Source organism: Eleutherodactylus coqui, chromosome 2 (assembly GCF_035609145.1).
Source record: "Eleutherodactylus coqui strain aEleCoq1 chromosome 2, aEleCoq1.hap1, whole genome shotgun sequence".
NCBI classification, from domain to species: Eukaryota; Metazoa; Chordata; class Amphibia; order Anura; family Eleutherodactylidae; genus Eleutherodactylus; species Eleutherodactylus coqui.
The window spans coordinates 174,405,923-174,430,381 of record NC_089838.1 but is presented as its reverse complement, the minus strand read 5'-3'; the positions used below and the strand labels follow the sequence as shown (position 1 = coordinate 174,430,381).

The following is a 24,459-nucleotide window of genomic DNA, read 5'->3' as shown; positions in this document are numbered from 1 at the left end:
TGCTGCGCCGGGGACGAGGAGCGAGCGACAGCCTGCCGGAGCGCGACAGAACGCCGTGGGAGGTGAGTAATAAAATTTTTTTTTTTTTCTCCACTGAATACCGGCGTATAAGGTGACAGTTGGGGGGTCGTCTTATACGCCCCGTCGCCTTATACGCCGGTATATACGGTATACAGTTTTGCATAGGCACAATACAACACACAAACATTAACAACCAACCATCAAGTAGTGAGCTGTAATTTCTGTGGGTATCCCAAACAGACTGTTTCAAACTATGGATGAAGGTCGTCGGGCAAAAAACAAAACACCCCTGTGAGTTTATACTTTAGATTGATAGCTTTAATTTTTTGGGCTGCTGGCAGTAAATCTTCAGGGCTGCTAAATAAATGTCAGTGCTGAAGGCTGGAAAAAAAATACCTAGGAGCTATTGGCTCCTAAACTGAAAGGTTTAGGGGCAAAAAAAATTTCTCAGTAGCAAAATTTAAATGGTCATTATACTGTGAGACAACGATTTTTAAATATGATGGCCAATGTGATAAGTATCAAAAATGACTTAAGTTTTTTTTGTTTTTTTAAAAACATGACATTTTCATGCTGTAAAATCCCCAATACTGGCCCTTCTAATTTACTTTCTACTGCCTGTTGTCATATGAAGTCTGTCTCTAGGAACAGAGGTGGAGGAAAGTCATGACTCATTCTGCGCATACAAGTCTATCTGAGGAGAAGGGAGAGAAACTCACACATACTAACTGAAAATTGGATATGCAGCCTGTAGAGGGAGGAAACTGGTGAAAAATGCAGGGTACACATAATATAGTGGGCAGGAACGGTTGTTTATCAGGTATAGTTAGCGGCTTATTTTGAAAAGGCATCTCAAAGTAACGCAACGCAGTGCGGTCTCTAAACCCTCCTTTCCATGCTTGACATTCCCCCTGCCACCTAGAACTATGCCGGCATGTGCAGTGAAGCAAGGTGTACTCTGCCCAACTTCATCCTGGGAGAAAACCATGCTTTAGTTAGTCAGTAGTGCGTCTGTATAAATGAACCTTTAGGGTGCTTTCATATAGACTATTTTCACGTGTGGTATCTAACCAATTGTGTCATCTCTGAGACCTCTCCAGAAATGTGTGCAAGAAATGCTGGGCACTACACAATTTATAATCGGCTGAACAATTAAACTGAGCTATGAAAATGTGCAAAGATAAAAGGCATGTTTGAATAGCTTGAGGTGACTGATAACTTGTTGAATGCTATCTTCAGGGTGCTTTCACACAAGCGAGTGTGATATCAGACTGAGAAATACTCGCTGCACTTGCGATTTTCACACGTGCCCATGGGAATTACATCACTAAAATAAATTGGTCATTTTCAAGTGTGACATCTTAGCTTGCTAAAGATGAGTGATGAACAAATAGTGCAGCGCGTTTAGACACAACGATTATCGCTCAAAAAATAGCTTTTGAGTGATAATTGTGTTTAAATGGGCCTTTACTGCTGAAACTTACTGTAAACTTTTTTGTTTGTTTGTTTACATAGTGTGTTAGTGTTTATGTGGAAAAATGTGCCAATTGTGTATGTGTTTCATGCAGGTATCTTTATTAGAGTACCGAAAAAGGCAACGCGAAGCTAGAAAGAGTGGCTCAAAGTCTGAAACTTTGCCTCTGGTCACACTTTCCCCAGACCATGAAAGTGGAAATATACCTGGGAACTGTTCTATTACTACTGAACACTGTAGCAACAATTTGGAAAGTGTAGAACTTAATGAGAGTGTCACTAAATTGACTGTACCACTGCCGGCTGAAGTCCAGAACACCACCTCAGAAGAGACAGACCAAAGTTCACAAGATATGGAGGCTTCTGCTAATGAGAAAAGTGATCCAGAGGTTCAATGGTATAAAATATTTTCATTTTCCTATTTGTTTGCTTTTTCTTTTTAAGCAATGTTAGAAGTAAGGTGGATAGACTAGAAATCTCTTGAAAAGTTTCTAGTTTTTATATCTATTATCAACTAAAACATCAATTTTTAGTGCAAGTTTTGTGATGCAATATTTCATTTGAGTCCATGGCTAGTTTAGCAGCATAGTGTGGCAACAGATTCAGTTGTCTATTAACCAAAGCGACCCAAAGAATATTGTAATTGGGGGAAAATACATCAGGGAGATGCAAAATCTTTTTGATTCCCTCCCTCCTTAGTAATCTTAGTGTGCTGTGCATTAGAAAATAATGATAGACACACAAATAGCTCAGCAAAGATTTACATAGGAATCTTCCTCTTTACAAGTCACCGGTCAGACCACACATGGAATATTGTATACAGTTTTGGGCACCGGTACTCAAGAAGGACATATCGGAGCTTGAGTCGGTACAAAGGTAGGCAACTAAAGCAATAAACTGAATGGATGGACTACACTACCCAGAGAGGCTATCAACATTGGGATTATTTCGTTTAGAAAAAAGGTGGCTGAGAAGTGACCTAATAACTATGTATAAATATATCAGGGGACAATACAGAGATCTGTTTATACCCAGGACTGTAATAGTAACAAAGGGGGCATCCTCCTATGTCCAGAGCACATGTGACAAACACAAGGCCTGTGGGCTGAATCTGGACCGCCACCTCATTTTATGTGGTCACTAATTACTACTGCAGCCACTATGGGAGGCACTATTACTACACAGTCTTTAAAGTTACAATCGATCCTTTGAAGGCAGCCATAAGCCTGAAAATGAGTGAAAAGGAGTTTGACACCCCTGATCTAGAAAATAAAAAATTTGTACACCAATATAAAAAAGGGATTCTTTCCTGTAAGAGAAGTGAGACTATTGAACACACTGCATGAGGTCATAGTGATGAAAAATACAATAAGAGTATAAGAGGGGCCTGGACACCTTTCTTGAGCGTTATATTACATGTTATTGTCACTGATTACTTCTGAAGGGTTGTTGGTCAAGGGATTATTCTGATTGCCAAACTCTGAGTCGGGAAGGTATTTTTTTCCCTTTAAATGAAGAAAATTTGCTTCTACCTTTTTTTTAGAACTATATCAACATTGGAGTAATAGGCTGAACTGGCTGGACATGTGTCCTTTTTTTTGGCCTAATATACTGTGTTAATATTTCATTCGGCCAGCACCTGTTCCTTCCCAACCCCTGAATTTTGACCTGTTCTCAATGGCTCGTGTGAGAACTAAAGAGCTGGAGAGTTGAAATTCAGCATGACTGATCCTTTACCCCTGACATCTGCCATCTGGATTTTTAGATTAGGGCTATATGGTGATTTTTTTATGAGTGAAATGTCTTACGTGGTCAAAGATTGCACTATAATGTAAGTGAACGCAGTAATGTTGCAACTCAAGTTGCTGTGACCCGACAGTAGCAAGAAATCCAAACCTAACGCGACCATATTATCTTTGGTTGAATAAGATGTGTTGTGCCCAAAGTCATCATGTTGCCCTAGCCTCTATGTGGAGGAGCAAAATTGCAAACATTTGCTAATTTAATATTTCAGTGTGAAATTTGACATCGGTAGTATGCCATCTAAATTATCACAGTTTGGTGGTTAGAACTGTAAAAAAAATGTAATTTGCCAGTACATATAGTCATAATTCAGCAAGCCATGCGAGAGGTTATGAGGCACATGTGGATTCCCGAAACACTGGTTAGACCACTGCATTATTTGGTTGGCCAGTCCCGCCAAAATCAGTGGGTTTGGCCAACGTTCATCTAATGTATATGATTAGTATGAGAGCACAGATGAGTGAAACAAGTTAATTGCGTAATATTGAGTACAAATCCTAAACTGTATGGTTTTCCTAACTTGATGATGTATTTTTTTCGTTTTTATATTTTCAGGACTTCTTCAACATCTGTAGAACAAGTCCGAGAAAGGAGCTATCACAGAGCTTTGTTGTTGAGTGACCACAGGAAGGATAAAGATGGTGGTAGGTTAAATAGATTATCATACGCTTTTGGTTAGTTAAAAATTATCCAGAATTAAAATGGACAAAAGAATATGTCTAAATGTTGTATGTATAGAATTTCCCAGCCAATTTATTCACTGTGGAATTCCACCTCTAAAAACAGTGACAAAATCCGTAGCTTTCTGCTGTTTTTTTGGTGTAAATCCTCACCTGGATTTATCCCTGTCAATGGACTGAATCCCAACGGGGAAATGTCGAGAAGTGACATGTCCCTTCTTGATGCGGAAACACTTGTTTCCGCTTCAGAATTAATTACACGTGCGGATTTTGCCCATTGGCAGGATTAAATCTGCTTGTGGACTTGTGCCTAAAACCACAGCAGATTCTGTCCCCGGTTTTTTGAGATGAAATTTGCCACAATTCCATTGTCTGAACATATCGTTAATGTGATTTTTCTACTATCCTAATGGATTTTTGTCTATTGTTAATCATACATGCGGAAGCACCTTTTGTCTGTTATCTTGTGAGATGGTGGCTACTGTCTGTCATTATGGAATATGTCAGCAAGAGGGCAGTTATTTACGTTGGCCCTGATGCCCTCTTGCAATGAGATGATCCACATTGGTGGACTGTAGAGCATGGATGGGTTAAATATGGGAAGCATAAGTGTCCTGTATTTAGCAACCTATAAAGACTAATGGGAAATGTGTGCATAATGTCACAGTGCATCACTACCCTATGACTTGCTATTCCCTAAACACGCTATACTGTTTGCTTGCCCTTTTATAAGCTTGTTTTTTTCCACTCATCAGATGGTGAAACAGAAAATGGAGAATGTGCAAATGTTAAGGAAAACCAGTCCTCGGATGCATGCCAGAAGAATTGCAGAAGTCCTAAGCAGAATTTGGTAAGATACTTTTCTATACCAAGTGGCTAGCTTACGCATGATATATCATAGAGGACTTGAAAAATACACAGGCTAATTCTATTTGAATGATTAAAGGATTTCCTTGTCTTTTATTCTCCATTATTAGAATGGTTGGGACAACAGTAATACTTTTAAATAATACTTGTAGATTTCAATTTTGCCACTTAGGCAAACTCCTGCTTTGCCGCAGAATCCGTGGCCTCTCTGCAATTCAAATCCACTCATAGATATTGGGCCTTAATTGAGTTTGAGAGCATCAATGTTTTCACAAAATAGAGGATCATAAAGTTAGCAATGCCAAGAAAGGAAACCTTGTTGTAAGTGGTAGAGGTGTGTCGAGTGGCGATTCAATCCCCTCTGTACACATCCCTAGTATTTACAACCCAATTTACTTTCAGGCATATTTGATCCTGATTCAGGTGTGATTGTCGCTCATCTTCCACCACAAGCTATTTCTGATGAAGAGCAATCTTACCCAAAACGTTACACATATAAGAAATGTAGCTAACACTTACACTAAGTGTAATACCACTGGTTACAAATTCTTATGTTGGGCATCAATAAAATACTCATTTTGGTGTGATCGATCTTATTCTTCAATACTATCCTAAGAATAGGTTCATCAATAGCTAGAATTGGGGACAACATTTCAATGCAAAAAATAATTTCAACCATTCTTTAGTCAGTCCTTTTCACAAACGATGCCCGAAACTCGTCCCCGTGTTTCCTCGCTCCCCCGCCCCTCTCAATTGAGATAACACAGCGGCCGTTCACTACTGAACTGCCGCTGTTTAAACTGAACGATGAGCTCATCGCTCTGTTTAAACAGCGGTTGTTCAGTACTGAACGGCAGCTGTGTTATCTCAATGGATAGGGGCGGGGGAGCCGGAGGAGAGAAATCTCCTGCATGCCCTCCCCCCTGCTGGCCGCTCCATGAGCAAGACAGCTCTGCTAGCTCCCGAGCAGGGGCACGGGAGCGAGGAAATACAGGGACGAGTGTCGTGCATAGTTTCTGCAACATTCGTCCTGTGTAAATGGACCTTTACACAGTCTGTAATTGTGACTTGGTTGTCAATCAGATTACATTTTATTAGTAATAAATACAGAAATTAACTGTAGTTCTTATTTTGCTTTTAAGCGCAAAAGCTGCCGAGTATCAGTACTGCTTCATTCAGCAGAGAGGTTGCACAACATTTCTATTAGGAGGCACCGATATCAAATCTGTTTGTTAACCCCTACCCACCACAGCCAGTTTTGTGGGGTGGCGACTTTTTAGGTTTTTCACCCCCTCTTTCCAGGAATTATAAAAAAAAAAATAATTTTCTTTTATTTCCATCAGCATAGCTATATGGCAGTTTATTTTTTGTGATCTACAGCTTAATCCTACAGGGTTCAGCTGCTAAACCTGCTCCGTATGCTACCCCGCAGCATTTGCCATCAACATACAGCAATTATCAGCAAGGAGTTAATCAAATCTCTACATTTATACATAGGTATAACCTATATTGTCTTCCAATTTGTTTTGTATTTTGCATGTAGGAAATGGTTAATGTATAATTTACGTAGCTACAATTTAGTATATAAAATACATCGCTGTGTAGGTTTTAGATAATCTTGTTGTTTTAATTAATACAACAGTTTTTTTTTTTCCTTTTTAAACTTTTGGTGTTAAAAGCATTTTTATTTTTTTCTTGCTTATAGCCTTGTTCTTCAGGATCTAAACCACCTTTGAAGACCGATGCTCCACAAGAAACCACCGGAAATACGCCAATGGCAGAAAATACAAGCCCCTTTAAATCAGAGCCACATCAGAAACCGTTAACACTTTCGAAGTCCCATATTGCACAACCTCATTCACAAAAGCTGCCTTCAACACCTTTAAAACTGCATTGTCCTTCTTCTCCTCATCTGGAGCAACCTCCAAAATCATCCACACCGCACCCACCTGTGCAGCATGGTTATCTTTCACCAAAGCCTCATTCACAACAGTTGGGATCTCCATACAGATCTCTCCATCCTCCTTCCCATCAGGCAGCCCCGACACCACAAAGAGAGAACCACGTGAACTTTTACCCTGTATCTCAAAACTTGCAGCCTTCTAATCCACAGCCAGCAGGTGGGCAGCTGTTTTCCCAGGCACAGACAGGACAGTGTTCAACTGTTTATAGTCCCTTCAATCAACAGACTGTGAACAACGCTGCCCCACCTCCCCCTCCCCCACCACCAACAGCAGCAACAAACTTTTATCCAAACCAGCAACCATCTGCATCGTTTCAGAATTATAGTCAAATTAAAGGAAATATTCCCCAGCAGCCTGTGTTTACATCCTGTCCAAATCAGGGCCATGCAACAACCACGGGACAACCAGCAGTTCAAGGACATCATGTAAATTCTGGACATTATATGCCTTCGCAGAACTCCGCTGTACACCTGCAGAGTACACCATCAAGTGTTCCTCCCCCACCACCACCTCCTCCACCGGGATGTCATCAGGCGCATGTTTCAGGTCCAGTTCATGCCGTCCCTGTTGCCAGTGGCACACTCATTCATTCACAGACAACAGGACACCATTTACCACCTCCTCCCCCACCTCCGCCTGGCCCAAGTTCCCACCATTCCCACATGCAGCATGTCCCAGCTGGTCACCAGGGCCTGCAGGTACAACACCAGCATGTTTTAAACAATGCCCCCCCTCCGCCGCCTCCCCCACCACCACCTCCACCTCAATCAGTTAGTGTTCTAAGTGGTTCGGGACATCACTCCACGTCACCGCAAGGATTACATTTACAGACTCACCAAGGACCTGCAATGTTTCCTTCAGGGGCCCACCCGTCTGTAGCATCGTACTCAACCCAAGCTCCTGTTCATAATACGGTGGGGTCTGTGTCACAACACCAGTCTTCTGCACCAGGACAACACCATTCACTTCCTAGTCAGGGACCTCATATTCAACCGCAAGGACCAAACAGTATTGCATCACCTGCAGGGTTCTGTCACCATCCCGGGTCTGTAAATCTACCCCATGGAGTACAAGGGCCACAGCAGGCCTCCCCAGTGCCTGGCCAGTTACCTATTCACAGACCGCAGGTGCCACCTTTCCAAAACAATTATCATGGCTCAGGCTGGCATTAGATTTGGTATTGTTGTGCTTAACATTTTTAAAATGTTGTGTAAGATAAACTGTACATTTTCTATGTACCTTGTAAAGGTGCTTTTTAAAGCCTGTATATGAAAATTTGTAAAAATCCAAGTACCAGTGCGCTTTCACTTTCCTTTCCCCTCCCCTCCCCCCCCCCATTTTTTTTTACGTCTGATAGTTGTGCTTTGAAGCCAATTTTGAGTCCTTAGATTGAGTAAACACATTCCAGTTCTGTTCTGATGCAGTAGAATTGATGCTGCACAACATGTATGTCACTTGTCAGTTCATTTGTGAATGTTTTCTATTGTAAGTTTTATATGTGATCTAAATACACAGGTAAGAGCACTAACGCATTTTATTTTCCCTCCTGTGCTATTTGTGTGTATAGATAACACAGAGCCAGTTTCAATGTTACATTGCCCCTTGCTTATTTACACAATTGTAATTTAATGTATAGTTCTGTTTTAACATCTTGACTTCTTTAGAAGTTTTGTAAATACTGTATTTGCCTGTATATTGCTTAAAGCTTCCACCTCATTTGATAAAACATTGTACATAATTTTTTTATTGTATGATCCTTGTGGAAGTAGTACAGTATATGACATTTAATTTTTGTAATATACTGTCACATTTGCAGCACTGGTTGGGCATTCATGTTAATAAACCACAATTATGTCCGTTTTATCAGGTTAGTCCTTTCATACATTTTACAAAAATTAATGTTGATGCATAACTGCAGCACTTAAATTGTACATTAAAATGCATTGTCAGCACTTTTTCCTGACTATTTCAAACATGTTGTGGTGTTGTGTTTTCTCAATTTTCAGTTCTCTTCAAACCAGTAAAACATAATTATAAGCCTGCTTTTCTATATTAAGTATTACTGTAACCGTACTGCCTGCTGTGGGGCTTCAGTCATGCATCGCTGATGGGTACATCAGACACTTATTGGAACTCTTTTGTGGTCATTTTTTGCATGCAAGTCAGTTGATCACCAAGCAAATAAAGCCACGTGAGCAGTTATTTTCGGTTGGGACTACACAGACTTAATAAGGGTAAGGTTACATGTGGCGGCTGAAACGTGCACCACTATGTGGTTTTGTTACATGATTTCAGATTCTGTCAAACCATGTGGTCATTAATAAAGAGCGGCTTTACACATAAAACTGCACGCCCATTAACAAAATTTGAAAGCTGTAGTGATTTGTGGCACTGTTTTCATTCGCAGTTAGCTGCTTCATGTGGATTTTAACCCTTTGCACTCCTGTCTGACGTCTGAAGACATTATGATTTAAGGCTGTACAGCTCCGATGTTGGAAGACGTCCGTCGGGGTTCTCTTACTGTATATTGCCAGCCTCTCTGCTGTTGGAGCCTATCCAACGTGTCACCTCATGCAGTACTGGCTTTAGCCAGCATATAGCGCCATTGTATAACAGCAGAAAAAGAGTAAGCCCCCTAGGAAAACCAGGATACAAATTGGATTGGAAAGGTTAAAGGGGTTGTCCCACTTCCAGCTGTCCCATTCTCTTCCAATAGGACAGCCTGCAGTGCCAACCCAGGCCACTGCATACAGAGCTGTCTACTTCCTGCAGCAAAACAACTAGAAGTGGGACAACTGCTTTAACCTAAGCACTATACTACACAGACTTTTTGTACCGTTAAGGGATTTGACAACTACAGTCCATGTGATTGCACACAATTTTTTATATTCTGCTAAATACATGGAGATATCTTATTTAAAATTGCTGTGGATTTAATTTCATTGTGTAGGTCGTCAAAAAAAAAAGGAAAACCTACAATTTCATGTTTGTTTTGGGCCGGCTTCACACTGGTAAGGGCGATATTGGGCATTCACAGGTTGGAGGATAATTTGCGGATCTGTGAGGGTGAATCTGTTGGGAACCCTATTGATTCCAAGATTTCAGCCCTGGCACATCCTAAAGTATGGGCAGCCGCGGACACGCATGCTCACATCTGCTTCATTCACTTCAATGGGACCAGCAGAGATAGCAAAGTTTAAGCTCTCAGCTATCTCTGGCTTTCCCATTGAGGTGGATTCCATGTCCTCCACTGCCCACACTTCAGGATGTGCCAGGGCAGCGGTTGGACGCCATCAATCGGCAAGTTGGACCCCATCAATCGGCAAGTTATTACCTATTCTGTGGAAAGGGGAAAACTTGCTGTTGTAGGAACACACTTTTTAATTTAAAAGACCCCTTTCATTAGGGTAAGTTCAATGTGCTTGCATTTTGGCCAATTACAGGAGTCGTTTACTTGTTATTTGAACTTCCTCCCTGCTTCAGAGCTCATCAAGCATAATTTACAATCAATAGCGGCAAGGAAAGTATTTATTGGGTTTTTGATTCTTCTCAAACAACAATTAAGTGTTTCACACGCAGCTCAAACACAACAAACTTTTTTTTTAAAATAAAATCTAAAGCCAAAAGTAGATACTTGTATATCTCTCCCTTTATATCTCCACATCAAATGGTGAAACTTAGCGTTGGGTGTCTGACAGCAATGGCATTGTGTGTTAGGGGTTGTATCCATCTTAAGGAGTCTGCTTGGTGTCCTGTAACATTGATGTATAATGTGTAGTTGTATCAGTTTGTTGTAAGCTGCTGAAGTGTAGGAGGACATTGCGGTACTCCACTCCTCTTTAGACAGCGAGAGGATTATTTCTCATCATTTGTCAAAGATACCCAGCTCTACATATGAAACTTTAGCTTGAATGAGGTGCGTATATATCTGAGATTAACCCCCTAGATCCCTGCGTGCGCAAAACTCTATCAAGGGGTAGGTGGAAATGGACTGATATGGCTCTGGCAATTGGACATTGAGCTCATGTCTTAGTTGGAGATAGCTGTAAAAGTTGGTACTAGGGATCTGGTACAGCTGCTCAAAGGAGGCCAAAAACTCCATTGATGTATACATGCTCCAAGGAGGTGACTCAAAAATCTCTCCAGAATTGCATGTTTGGGAGGTTCAGCGAGTGTTGTGGGAGTGCTCTATTATGCCATAGGGAGGTTTCCAGGGGAATGACTTCATACCTACTAATCTGTTTATACATCTGACTGTTAGCCAATCTGTGTATTGGGAGCAGCAGTTAAGTATGTAGGTCTGTTTTTTCCAGTACAATCCACAGGGAAATCGCAGATAGGAAGTGCATCAAATGATGATCTGAGTTTGGGAGGTCTAAAGCAGAAAGCGATTTTTGCATCTGATTTGGCCTGCCAGCTAGTCCAGGTTACAGTCCGGTAGGGCCGTGCCTGCCATATCTTCTGGGCACTGAAGGGTTTTCATCTGGAGTTTCCCCCAGATGAAGGAGAATAATACAGAGTTAATTTTATTTAAAAAAACAAAACTGGTGAGGTACTATTGTATCTGCATGTTCCAAACGGAAATTTTGGGAAGAATTATCATTTTAATAAGATTAATTTGGCCTGCTATCGATAGGGGCAATGAACTTCAGATTTTAAAATAATTCTAAAGAGGAGCCACCTTCATATTAAAGCTGTAAGTGAAGTCTCTAAATATATGAATTCTCAGGTATTGAAAACTTGGAGGTTACATATCTTATCCACAGCGGCACAAAAGTGTACTTTGGCCAATTTATATATAGGCCTGAATAACTTCCAAATCTATTAATCAGGGAGATAGCATGTGACAGTTTCCTTAGGGTTCGACATAAACAGAATCAGGTCATCCGCATATAGACCGACCCAGTTTTACCTTGGGGCTATTACTATACCTTCATAAATGGGATCTTGACAAAGGAGTAAGGATAACTGTTCTATGCGAACAAAAGAGAGAGGACAGCCCTGGTGAGTTCCCCTCGTTAACTGAAAAGGGGTAGAAGTCATATTTACTGAGACCATAGTGAATGGAGAACTATATATTATGGAGATCCACTTAATAAATGTTTCTCCGAATTCTTGGAGTACCGCCAGTAGATAAGGCCACTCAACTGAGTCAAATGCCTTGGCAGTATCGAGGGAAGCTAAAGCCCAATCAGACTGCCATCTTCAACGCACCAGTGTGACTACCTGCACTCTTGATATATTATCTAAGGTGGATTTTCCTGGTATAAATCCCGACTGATCTGGGTAAACAGTGTCCTGTATAGCTAAGGTTAAGAAGAATGCTAGCATTTTTGTTCAAATCTTATCTAGGTTGAGTAAGGAGATGGACCTATATAATCCACAATCCTCCAGGTCTTTATCAGGGATAAGGATGATGTTGGCCTCCATAAAGAAATCTGGGGGAACATGCCCTATCAAGGGCACCATTATATAGCAGAAGCAGCAGCGGGACCAACAGCTCCCAATACTGTAGGTATACCTCCAGAGGTAGGCAATCAGGTCCTGGTGTTTTACCTTTGGACATAAAACGCAGGGCCTCCTCGATCTCTTCAGCGGATATGGGGGGGAATTTAATGAACCTTGAAAATGTAATATTTGTTGGTATATGTCATTTGGGTTTGATAGTGTCTCAAAATTGTCTAAACCGGCCAAGTATAGCAGTTGAATCCGTAAGTACAATACCGTCTGCTAATTTTATCCGCAGGAGTGTTGGCGGACTATATATGCCAGTAAATTGCTCGACTGATTGCCTAATTCAAAAAAATGTTTGCCTGCTAAAGAACAGGCGGCATTGACCCTTTTCTGTAAGGCACAGGAGTTAATCTCTCCCCATTTGCAACCATCTGATCTTATAGGTTTCAGTAACAAATTCTGTCTCCATGGACCTGCACAGCTCTGCGAGCTCTTCCTCGTCTCTCGCCGTAGCCTTTTTATTAAAGGATATGGATAATCTAATGCACCCTATGACACATGTTAAGCACATCCCACACCAAGATACAGTCCGAGGCCTGTTCGTGTGCCTCTAAATATACTTGAATCTGGTCAGGAATATGATCTGTGGAACTGAATAGTGATAGCCAGACTGGATGTAACCTTGTGCATCATCCCACCAGGTTTCTGTGATGCCTATGACATATTTCTCTTCCTGTCTTAGGAGCTCTAAGTTTCCTTGTTCGTTTCCCATGCTCTGTGCATTTGTGTAGAAACATTTTAGTTTGTGATCTGTTGCTCTAGGAAATTAGAGAAGCTTTAGAATTTCTGGTGTTTTTTTTTTTTTTTCAAGGGTGCTATTTAATATATCATAGGATTTTTTTAAAAGTTTTTTAAAGTATATTATAAGTGCAATGAAATGAAAGAAGAAAAAAGTTCTGCCATCTTTGGGAGGGACTTGTTTATATGTTGTACACAGTGCAGCAGAAATGACATTACTTTATATAAATTTGGTATTGTAGCAATCGTACAGACTCATCTTTTTTTATTTTTGGCTGTACTACTTAATATATAAAATATCTTTGGGGAAAAAAATGGAACTATTCTTAGCATTAATTCCTTTTCTATGAGTCCATCATGACAGCACACATGGAGGTTGTCCTCTTAATCTTGTTGGAACAGGAAGAGGAGAGTTCAAAAGGCCACCTCCCACCACCCTTCTCCAGTGGCTTCAAATTATCACAACGGGTATGTGGCCCAATCTTTTTTTTTCCCAGCAGAAATAAAGAAAAAAAAAAACAAGATTTTGGTATAACTTACTGTAAAATTTCTTTCTTGTCTTGTTTATTGGGAGACACAGCAAAGACTTTGGGTATAGCTTCTGCCACTAGGAAGCAACACTAAGTATAAAAAGGGTTAACTCCTCCCACTAGCTATAGCCCTCTTGCAGACATCCAGCTCACTCAGTATGTATGCAAGCAGTAGGAGCAGCCAGTAGGATACAACATTAGTTAATAAATCACAATGAATAAGAACCGTAATTTATTCTAACCCATGGGCGAACGCACTGAGAACACTCCAACCAAGGAGTATATGTTAAAATCCTAATACCACACTGGGTGGGTGCTGTGTCCCCCAATGAACAAGACAAAGAAATTTTATGGTAAGTTGTACTGACATCTTGTTTTCTTGGCTGTAGCTTTGGGGGACATAGCAAAGACCTAGGGACGGTCTAGAGCAGTACCCAAGGGGGTGGGAAAAGATAAGCCACATGTGTAAAGTAGTGTAATCGGCTCTAACTACAATTAGCATTAACCCCTTAGTGACGGAGCTTTTTTTGCTTTTTTCCTTTTTCGTTTTTTCTCTTTTAAAAGATCGTATCTCCTTTATTTATCCATCGACGTCTCTGTATGAGGGCTTATTTCTTGCGGGACGCGTTGTATTTTTCAATGGTGCTATTTATTGTATAGGGTACTGAAAAACGTAAAAAAATTCTAAGCGGAGAGAAATGGGGAAAAAAAACGACATTCCACCATCTTTCGGTGCGTCCTGTTTCTACAGCGCACAAACTGCAACAAAAATGACCCGATAACTTTATACTATGGGTCAGTACAATTACTACGATACCAAACATATATAGTTTTTTTTTCTGTACTACTTTTTTTTTTTTTTAAGATATTCAATTTTTTTAACATTGTGTCTATTTTCTACACACAATAGCTTTTTTATTTTTCTGTCAACATAGTTATGTGAGGCTCATTTTGTGCGGTACGTCCTGTCGTTTCCGTTGGTACCATTTTTGCATACAATTGACTTTTTGATCGCTTTTTATTACATTTTTTTCTTGGAGACAGGGTGACCAAAGAAGTGCATTTCGGGCGTTTTTTTTTTTCGGACCATGTTCACCGTGCGGGGTAAATAATACATTACTTTGATAGATCGGACTTTTACGGACACAGCGATACCAAACACGTATTTTTGGTTTATTTTGTTTTGGGGTTTTTTTGCAAATATGCAAATTTTTTTTTTTTAATAGTTACTAAAACTTTATTGATATTTTTACACTTTCTTTTAGTCCTCCGAGAGGACTACAACCAGCGATGCTTTGATCGCTCTTGCAGTATGGCGTAATGCTACAGCATTAAGTCATACTGCTTTTTGACAGGCAGTCTATCAAGCCACTCGATGGGGATGGCTTGATTGGCAGTCTGCTAAGGCAGCCCTGGGGCCTTTCAGAAGGCCCCCGGCTGCCATGACACCTGCACGGCTCCCCCAATCTCACCACTGGGGGGCCATATGGGACCCCTGAACATCGTTCGGGGGATTTAAATGCCGCGGTCAGAATTGACAGCGGCATTTAAAGGGTTAATAGCCGCGAACGGACGATTGCGGCTATTGCCCGCGGGTGTCAGCTGTAATAAACAGCTGACGCCCGCGCTGTATGGAGGGAGATAGCGGCGCTATCTCCAGCCATACACGTACTGCAACAGCAGGACGTAAAAACACTATTGGGCCGTCACTAAGGGGTTAACTGGCCAGGCAATACACCACCGCAACGTGTGAACATAGCCTAAATACATCTTTACCCTACGTATTAGGAGATGGTTTTTTTAAGGGATGCCTAGGCATCCATCCTGCCCAGAGACGGAGCATGAAGGCGTCCGAGTAACGATCCTATCCACCCACCGGGAGAAATCTCCCGACGAGGAGCTTGCAATGAGACACTCGCTGTCTAGCTAATATGCGCCATAACACAGCCTAAAGACGACATGTCCCTGGCACGGAAATCCTGTACTGCTGTGAAGCAGCACCAGTGCGAGGAGTCACCGGTTCCAGATCTCTGCTGGTACTCCAAAGTCTCCATTAACATGGGATCACAATACCACGTGCAGAGAGGTAACATGCAACCAGTCAATAATGACTTCCTTTGGTGACAGGGAGATTCCGCCCGCTAGCGCCTCCTACATGCACGGGAGATGAGTAGCCAAACTGAGCTGGACACACAGTCAGTAGCATCGGCAATGGAGCTGAAACTTCAAAGAGCTGGGGGCTTTCTAGCTGTCGACCTAGTTGAACAGCAGGGTTGAGATCCAGACTGTTAACCCCCCCCCCCCCCAGCTAGGCAGGCTGTTAATGACAGTCCCGCTGATGAAGGGTTAGTAGGAAACCTCCCAGGCGATGCGTTGGGGGCTACGACTACCAGAGAGAATAGGAGCTGTAGATGCATGGCCCAAAAAATACCATTAGTATCAGCCTCTGGCCTGTGACATGGCCACAGCATCCACCTTTTGCATGAAGCATATGGTTTTTGACAGTCTAGGCTTGGAAATGGCATCGCTTTGGGATGTCCACAACGTTAGCTCCTTACTAAGATGTCATTGCAACCGCTAACCTGGCACCAGAAAATTGTGTATATCTCGCTGGTCCCATTGTGGAAAACATCCGGAGTCGGGAGGGGCGAATGATAACAATTGAAATCAGTATCCGTGTATACTGTTTCACGGTCTCCTGCCCGCCATCATGCAGGAGAATCACAGCATGCTTCTGGATCCGCCTGAATTAAACCGCTTTGTCTCCTGGATGGCACCCTATAAAGGCGTAGTCCACAAACTAAGCCAGACATGTGAAAGAGCAAAAGCACCAGAAGGCAGCCCCATGCGGATGCTCGCGGGGAATGATACTATATTTTACACCTATACGAGATAGAGGCAATATGAGCTATCTTCTTTGCACTAGTTTCTCATTCCATCCAGGTCCAACGAAAGATGTTTTTTGTGTGAGATAGAGATGCTGCTTAACCCATTTATTATTGGTACTCAATGACGTATTTCTGCAGTTACTCTATATTATGTCGCGTCCCAAATTCGTTGGACTCCCCATGATCGTCGATGTTTTATGTACTCTGCACCGTGTAATTGTAATTGCAATTGTTGTCCTGTTATTACCTAAAAACCTCAATAAAATTTGATTTTCAAAAAAAAAAAAAAAAGAGCAAAAGCACTAACCACCAGCGAGACTTAGCCAAACTGTTTCAGAGTGCCTGCGCAAATGAGGGGACACTGGAGAAAGGCATTTGCTTCATTGTTGATGAACCGCAGCCAATGCTCCACTGATGCCAATCCCTGTCTAAATGAAGCTTTATGGGTCATAGAGCGAATTGACTCCCATCAAAACGAGGCTCTAGAGGATGCAGAACACCCCAATTCTTTGGCTAGCGAAGCAGTTGTCGGACAGGCTCCCAGTTGGACCAGAAGCTTACGCCAACTACCTGCATAGGACGGATCCATGAAGAAAAGCTCTAGGAGCGAAGTAGGAGACTGCTCTGCTACAGAGTACTCCTCACTCTGTCACCTAGGACCTGAGTGACCCATGTCCACATGGACACGGCTGACTGAGCATGCAGTCCAGTGTTCCTAGAAAGCACTAGATGCCAGTTTGGTTCCAAAGCCGCCTGCAAAGGGACCGGACCCATAGCGGTCAGCGTGTTAGAGCTGGCCGGAGGGGAGCTAGTAGGCAAGCCTACGCTTCCTAAGCACCGTCGAGAGTGGACCCCCGGACTACCACTATACTTAGAAAGAAACTGTCTTTAAGACAAGTTATTCTTTGACTGACTGGACATCAATCTCGTACTGTAGTGGGAGTGTACATAGTATGCGTCTCTGGGCGGCCCCAGTCTGTGTCTCATCCTGTAATCTGAAATCACGCTAAAGCTGCCTGCAAGGAAACCATAGGGGGCTAGCTGTTAGGTAAAATTCACCTGTTCCAGAGAAGAGAAGCGATGTAACCACAGCCCTGTGCACAGTACTCTTCCCATATAGAAGGTACCACAGGAGTCAGCAAGCCCAGAGTATTGCTGATAACTAGTTCAAACAAGTTAGTTCAGAATACAAAAAAACTTCTGACTGGGTGTAACTCTTGTACGGTAGCGAGAGTGCACATAGTATGTGTTTCACACCTGACATCGTGGGCATGGACACTGCGCTAAGGCTGCCTGCAGATGGGCAACCCTCGGTGAGCCATTAGGCAAGGCTCAATTCTGAACAGAGCAGAGATTAGGAGCGATGAATCCAGCGAATCGCTGTGCATACTACTCTTTCAATGGAAAGTACCGCAGGTCTCAGCAAGACTGGAGCAATGCAGATACTTAGTTTGAACACCGCTGTTCGAAAGACAAGATATTCTCTGCTGGATGTAATCTCATACTGTATCGAGAGCGCACATATGTGGCTCTGGTTGGCCCCTGTCCGCGTGTCATCCTGCGCTGGCTGCAGGGAACTGCAGGAGGGGCAACAGGGAAGCTACCGATAGGCAAGGCTCAACCCAGTCCAGAGCAGACATGAGGAGTGATGAGTCTGGAAAATCCCTGTGCAAGTATTCTTTTTCTATGGAAGGTACTACAGGTCTCAGCAAGAGTAATGTTGGCCATTAGTCCAAACACTGTTGTCTGTAAGATGAGATATTCTCTGCTGGATGTAAATCTTGAACTGCAGTGAGAGCGCACATTATATGTGGCTCGGGCTGTCCACGTGTCATCCTGGATATGGGCACTGTGTAAAGGATGGCTGCATGGGACTGCTGGAGGAGCAATAAATGGAGAGCTAGCTGTTAGGCAAGGCTTGAACCCAAACCCGGAATCACGCTGAAGTTGATTGGGCAGGGATGAGGCAGTTCTATGGCACCTAGGAATAGAGCACATTGCCATTGGGGGAGTGGAAAGCACGAGCTGCACATAAAGAGGACAGCAGGCCTCCTGTGTTTCAGACCCAGCACCTGTCCCACAGGACCCTCCACGCACAAAAGACTTGCCACCCCGGCCAGCTTGGTCAAGCAGTCCGGCCGACTGCAATGCATCTTGCCTGCGGCTATTCAGCGGCGAAAAACCGCTGCATGGTGACAAATGTACACCAGAAAAGGGGGGCGGCAATAACCACATGCTGCCTGGCAACATATACCAAGCCATGCCATGCAACCACACTGCAGAAAACCCATGGCTACACAAAATTGCCACACCATGGCTACAGAAAAGAAACCCTCAGTGGCTACAGAAATGCCAGCTCAGTCGCTGCACAGACCATATATTGCACACGGCTATACCACGCCCCACAGCGGCTGGACAATAATGCTGCACAGAGGCTGCATAATAATACTGCGCAGTGGCTGGATTATAATGCCGCCCAGTGGCCGACCAATAACGCCACACAGCGGCCAACTGCGGCCCAATGGCCAAGCAATGATGCCGCCAGAGGCCAAGTAATAAAGCCGCCCAGCAGCCAACCAATAGCGTCGCCCAGCAGCTAACCAATAGCGTCGCCCAGGACTGAGATCAAGCAGTTAAGCATGATGCCGCCCAGTTATGCCGCACAGCAGCCAGTCCCACAATTGTTTCTCATGGTGAACATGTCACACGCCGGCAGTAGAAGTGGGAGTGTGTGCGCGCCAGCCTCCTGACGGTAAAAGAGTCGGAGATCACCTAAGCAGTCTCTGTGCGCCAGCTTCACAGACTGTCCAGCAAAGAGAAGTCTCGCACCGGCAAGGAACGGCCGCCAGCACCCAGGAAAGGCCCGGCATCCGGTCCGGGCGCTCGCTGACAAGAGTAGTCGGCCACGCGCGTTGGCAGCGGAACGGACACATGGTGCCCAAGAGGGAGGAAGCCCCTACCCCCCCTTCTTTCACGGCGGAAGACATGCAGCACGGCAAAAAAAAACACTGCAGCGCAGAACATAGCCTTAAGGCAGAGGGAATATTCCACCTCTCCCCCGGTCAAAGCCTTAGTGTAGCTGTGCTGATGAGGAAGTGGGGTGAGGTGTGCAGGGACTATGGTGGATAATCACCTAATCCTGTTTACTCACCTATCTTTGCTCCTCCTTGCTTAGGCTCCCCCGAGCACCAGCAGGGTCACGGCGTCAGCAGCCATACTCGGATGTGAGAGGTTGCTGGAAGTGGGGGGAGTAGTCAGGAACCTCCGGTTACCCCATGGCTGGCAGGAGACAGAGCAGTTAGTGCTGTTCTGGTCCACTTTGTCTTCTTGGAAGATGGGGTAGCAGTGTGTCTGGTGTAGCACTGTTCACACCCTCCCCACTTAGGGACCATTAGGGATATAAGCTCATCTCCGATGCCCAGCTAAAAGAGGAAAATAAAAAAAAACAGAAGACCTGCAGAGCAAGAATGTCTGCCTTCTTCAGACATTAAGTGGAAACTGAGTTAGCTGGATGCCTGCAGGAGGGGTATAGCTAGTGGGAGGAGTTAACATTTTTTATGCTCAGTGTCGCATCCTAGTGGCAGAAGCTATTCCCAAGGTCTTTGCTGTGTCCCCCAATGATACAGAAGAGGAATAATATATTATGTTTACATGCAAAATATACAGTAGTTTATCAGGGTAGGTAAGTATGTGTTGTCATGATGGACTCATGGAACAGTAAGAATAATTCCAGTTTTACCATTCTGTCCATCCTGACAGCACACATGGAAGCAATACCAGATTATTATGGTACCATTAGAGGTGGGGTGGGGGCGATAGGCTGGAGGACCTTCCGTCCAAAGGCCAGCTCCCTACCAGAATCCAAGCGATAATGATTAAAAAATGTGGACGCTAGACCACATTGCGGCCTTACAAATCTGCTCTGTAGAGGCTTCACTACGTTCAGCCCATGAGGAAGCAAGAGCCCTTGTAGAGTGAGCTCTTATCCCCTCCAAGAAAGGTAGATTTCTGGATTTATATGCTTTCTGAATTGCTGTTTTGATCCATCTGGTGATAGTGTCTTTTGATGCTGTTTTTCCTTTATTTTGACCCTGGAATTAAATAAACAGGTTATCTGATTTCCTAAAGGTTGTGAGACCTATAAATAGGTTAAAACTGCACGTCTGATGTCTAGATAATGTAGGTGCCGTTCTTTGTCATTTTTAAAATCCTGACAAAATGAGGGCAGAATTATTTCTTGCTCCATGTGGAAGGTGGACACCACTTTAGGAAAAAAAAGGGGGCTCTATTCCCACAACTATTCTATCATTCAGTACTTTCAAGTAGGCTCGTATCTCACCAATCCGTCCAGCAGTTGTAATGGCTACCAGATAAGCTACTTTAAAAGATAGGTTTTTAAGCGGTACCGAAAGTATGGGCTCAAAGGGAGGCTCGCAGAGACCATCTTACATCACATTAAGGTCCCAAGTAGGAGCCGATCTTCTAATAAATGGTTTGAGCCTATCTGCTCCCCGTAAAAACTTGCATATCCATCTGTTTTCTATCAGTTGTATGTCAAAAAAGGAACTAAGAGCCGCCACCTACAGCTGGAGGGTTCTAGGGTTAAGTCCCTTATCTAGACCTTCTTGTAAGAAAGATCCTCAAACGGATTATTCAGATTTGGACTATCTGATCCGCACCAGTGACGGAATTTCCTCCATACACCACATTATATAATGGAGGTAGTCTCCTTTCGACTCTTTAAGAGTCCTTGGTCTCTTGGAGTATTTTTAAACCCATTTTAACTGCACACCTAAGATAGTTTTGGTATGAAGTATGAATGGGAATGTGATAGCAGGCATTCTTTAGATCTACCATACATATGACTTTGGATTGACTAACCAAGAAAATTGTAGACCTAATGGTCTCCATTTTAAATCAATAATTAGAAATATATTGGTTAAGAGACTTTAAATTAAGTATAGTTCTAAGAGCCATTAGGTTTAGGCACCAAAAATAAAGAAGAAAAAAACAAAACCGCACTCCTTTATAGGAACTGGGATAATAGCTCCTATCTGCAATAGATTCTGAACCCCTTCCTCCAATATTTCTTGAAGAGAAATTGCTTTGGGGTGACCAAAAATTTTCTATGTTAGGGATAAAAACCTCAAATTTGTACCCGCAGAACCCAGGGATTCCCAGAAATCTGGTTCCATCTCCCCGAGAACTAAAGATAATCTACTCCCCTTACAGGACCTGTAGCTTCATTTGGGTTCAGATCTGGGTGGGAAAGAGTTACCTTTGTATCCTTTAGGATATGACCATCAGCCCGTCTTTTCCTTGCTTCTCTGCTCCCTAGGCTAGTACGCCTGCTTTCGAAAGGACAAACTCTTTTTAGGGAGATAATCGGTTGGGAATACTTTTTTTTTTTTTTATCCTCCGCTTTCTCCAGAATTTTGTCTACCTCTGGTCCAAACAAATATTTGCCTTGAAAAGGGATGGAGCATAGTTTATTTTTAGAGAATGTGTCTCTTGCCAAGGCTCTATGCCATAGCGTCCGCCTAGCGGAATTCCCAAGTATTGCATTCCTGGCAGAAAAGTGCACTGATTCTGCTTATGAATCCATCAGGAATCCAGTAGCCTTTTTAAGCAATGGGACACATTTTAATAGCTCTTCTCTAGAGGTCTTTTGTTTTAAATGCCATTCAAGCTGTGAGAGCCATGGATCCATGGTACATGGATCATGCGATGGACGTAGCCGCGATATTAGTTTCTATTAGACTAGTCGTGGATTCGCAAGCTCTTAAGGAGAGAATATACTTTTCTGTCCATAGGTTCTTTTAACTGGGACACATCCTCAAAAGGCAGGAAAGTCTTTTTGATTAACTTGGCCACTTGAATGTCTACTTTTGGCACATCACTCCACAATTTTGTCCTCAGATGCAAAAAGGAGTCTATCTTTGAACTCCCTGGAGGTAGATAGCCTTTTCCCACTCTTCTGTAATGAGTTGCTTTAAAGTCTCATTTATGAGAAAATATTTCCTGCGCCGAGACCCAAGACCCCAGAACATCTCGTCCTGAACTGATCGTGGTTGTTGAACATCTATCACCTCACCATGGTGTTGCAAACTGCAGGTAGCAGATCCTCTAGGTCTTGATTAGAAAAGGAATATTTCTTATCATCATCCATTATTATGGGTGCTGTTGACTCCAATAATTCTCCCTCCGAATGATCCACCTCACATAGTTTAGACATGGAGGATAAATAGCTGTGAGTTTGGGTCCTTTTGTTCTGGTCTAGAAGGCCCAGGCTGGGGCTAGGAGACTGGTTCTATCCTTACAGCTTGAACCTCCTCCCTCACCATTTGACGGACACCTTCCATTAAGGATTAATGCTCTGACAATTTTTGACAAACAGTCAGAACAAATAAGCTTTTTTGCATTGTCTAATTTTTTAGAACACAGTACACATCTTTTAATCCTCTTTTTGTCAGGCTTCGGTTTTGATGGCTTACTCCTGCAATACAGGAGAAGCCATTATACCAGCAATACCACTTGTAACTGTTCTTGTTTGTCCAAGTGGACTACTCACAGATGGTGGGTTTCCCCTGTCACCTTCCATGCTGTCCATAGCGTCTTAGAAGGTGATCCAGAGCTGTATCCCACAGGGTGAGCTCCAGAAAATTCAAAGCCACCACCTTTTCTGAATTTGACGGAGCATGCGTCTGAAGTCATCATCCCACGCCAGCTGCCAGTAGATGCCGGACCCATCTGGAGACATGCCACAGCATTTTCAGAAGGTCAGCGATCCACAGACTTCTATCGCTCCCCTGAGCGGGCACCGGATCCGGACTTCTGCGATGGGGCCACCTTGTCATTCATCCTCCGGCATACATTGAGAACTCCCTCTGTATCCCGTTGGAACAGCAAGAACACTGGAGAATGGTGGTGGCCTTTTGAACTGTCCACTTCCTGTCCCGACAAGGTCAAGAGGGCAACCTCCATGTGTGCTGTCAGGATGGACGTAATCTTTGTTTTTTCTGACGGTCACCATGTGGGGTAAATAATGCATTGCTTTGCTAGATTGGACTTTTACAGACACAGTGATGCCAAATATATTTTTGTTTTTTTATAATTTTTGCAAAAGGGTTTTTTTCTAAAACTTTTATTACCTTTTCATTTTTTCAATAATAGAACTTTATTTAAACTGATTTCTACATTTTTTTGTTGGATCGCTACTCTTGTATAATATAATACCATAGTATTACATTATACCGTGATCTGACAGGCGTTCTATCAAGCCATACCACTGCCATGGCTTGAAAAAGGCAACTTGCAGTCATACCACTGGGTACTTAAGGGCCCACAGCTGCCATGGCAATTGCACCCCGTGATCTCATCGCAAGGGGTCCTTAAAGGGGTTGTCCCGCACCAAAACGTTTTTTTTTTTTTTTTTGCATAGGCCCCCCGTTCAGCGCAGGACAAACCCAAGGGATGTGTTAAAAAAAAAATTTTTACTAACCCGAATCCCCTCTCTGCAACTTCTTCCTTCTTTTCCTCCAAGATGGCCACCAGGATCTTACCCACGATGCACCGCGGGTCTTCTCCCATGGTGCACTGTGGGCTCTGTGCGGTCCATTGCCGATTCCAGCCTCCTGATTGGCTAGAATCGGCACACGTGACAGGGCGGAGCTACGCGATGACGTGTAGAAGGGGGCGGAGCCAGAACGTCGCTCGTGCCCGGACCGACCAGAAGAGAGAAGACCCTTCTGCGCAAGCGCTTCTAAGCGGGCAATTAGACGCTGAAATTAGACGGCACCATGGAGACGGGGACGCCAGCGCAGGGAAGGTGAGTATATAACTTCTGTATGGCACATATTTCATGCACGATGTATATTACAAAGTGCATGTATATGGCCATACAGAAGTGTTTAACTTAACTTGTCATCGCGGGACAACCCCTTTAAGGACCCCCAAACATTGATATATCCATATAAACCTC

At 43.2% G+C, this 24,459-nt stretch overlaps 1 protein-coding gene across 5 annotated transcripts in view; it reads left to right on the top strand.

Moving 5' to 3' along the window:
• KMT2E (lysine methyltransferase 2E (inactive)) overlaps positions 1–8,764 on the top strand; it is a 95,596-nt gene extending 86,832 nt beyond the window's left edge. For all 5 annotated transcript variants that reach the window (XM_066591965.1, XM_066591963.1, XM_066591964.1 and 2 more), the window contains 4 exons: positions 1,590–1,891; positions 3,853–3,941; positions 4,733–4,827; positions 6,550–8,764. In XM_066591965.1, coding sequence (XP_066448062.1) covers positions 1,590–1,891; positions 3,853–3,941; positions 4,733–4,827; positions 6,550–7,980 — 1,917 coding nt within the window. In that variant the 3' untranslated portion in view covers positions 7,981–8,764. The remainder of the gene's footprint in view (positions 1–1,589; positions 1,892–3,852; positions 3,942–4,732; positions 4,828–6,549) is intronic.
• Positions 8,765–24,459: the final 15,695 nt, after the last annotated feature.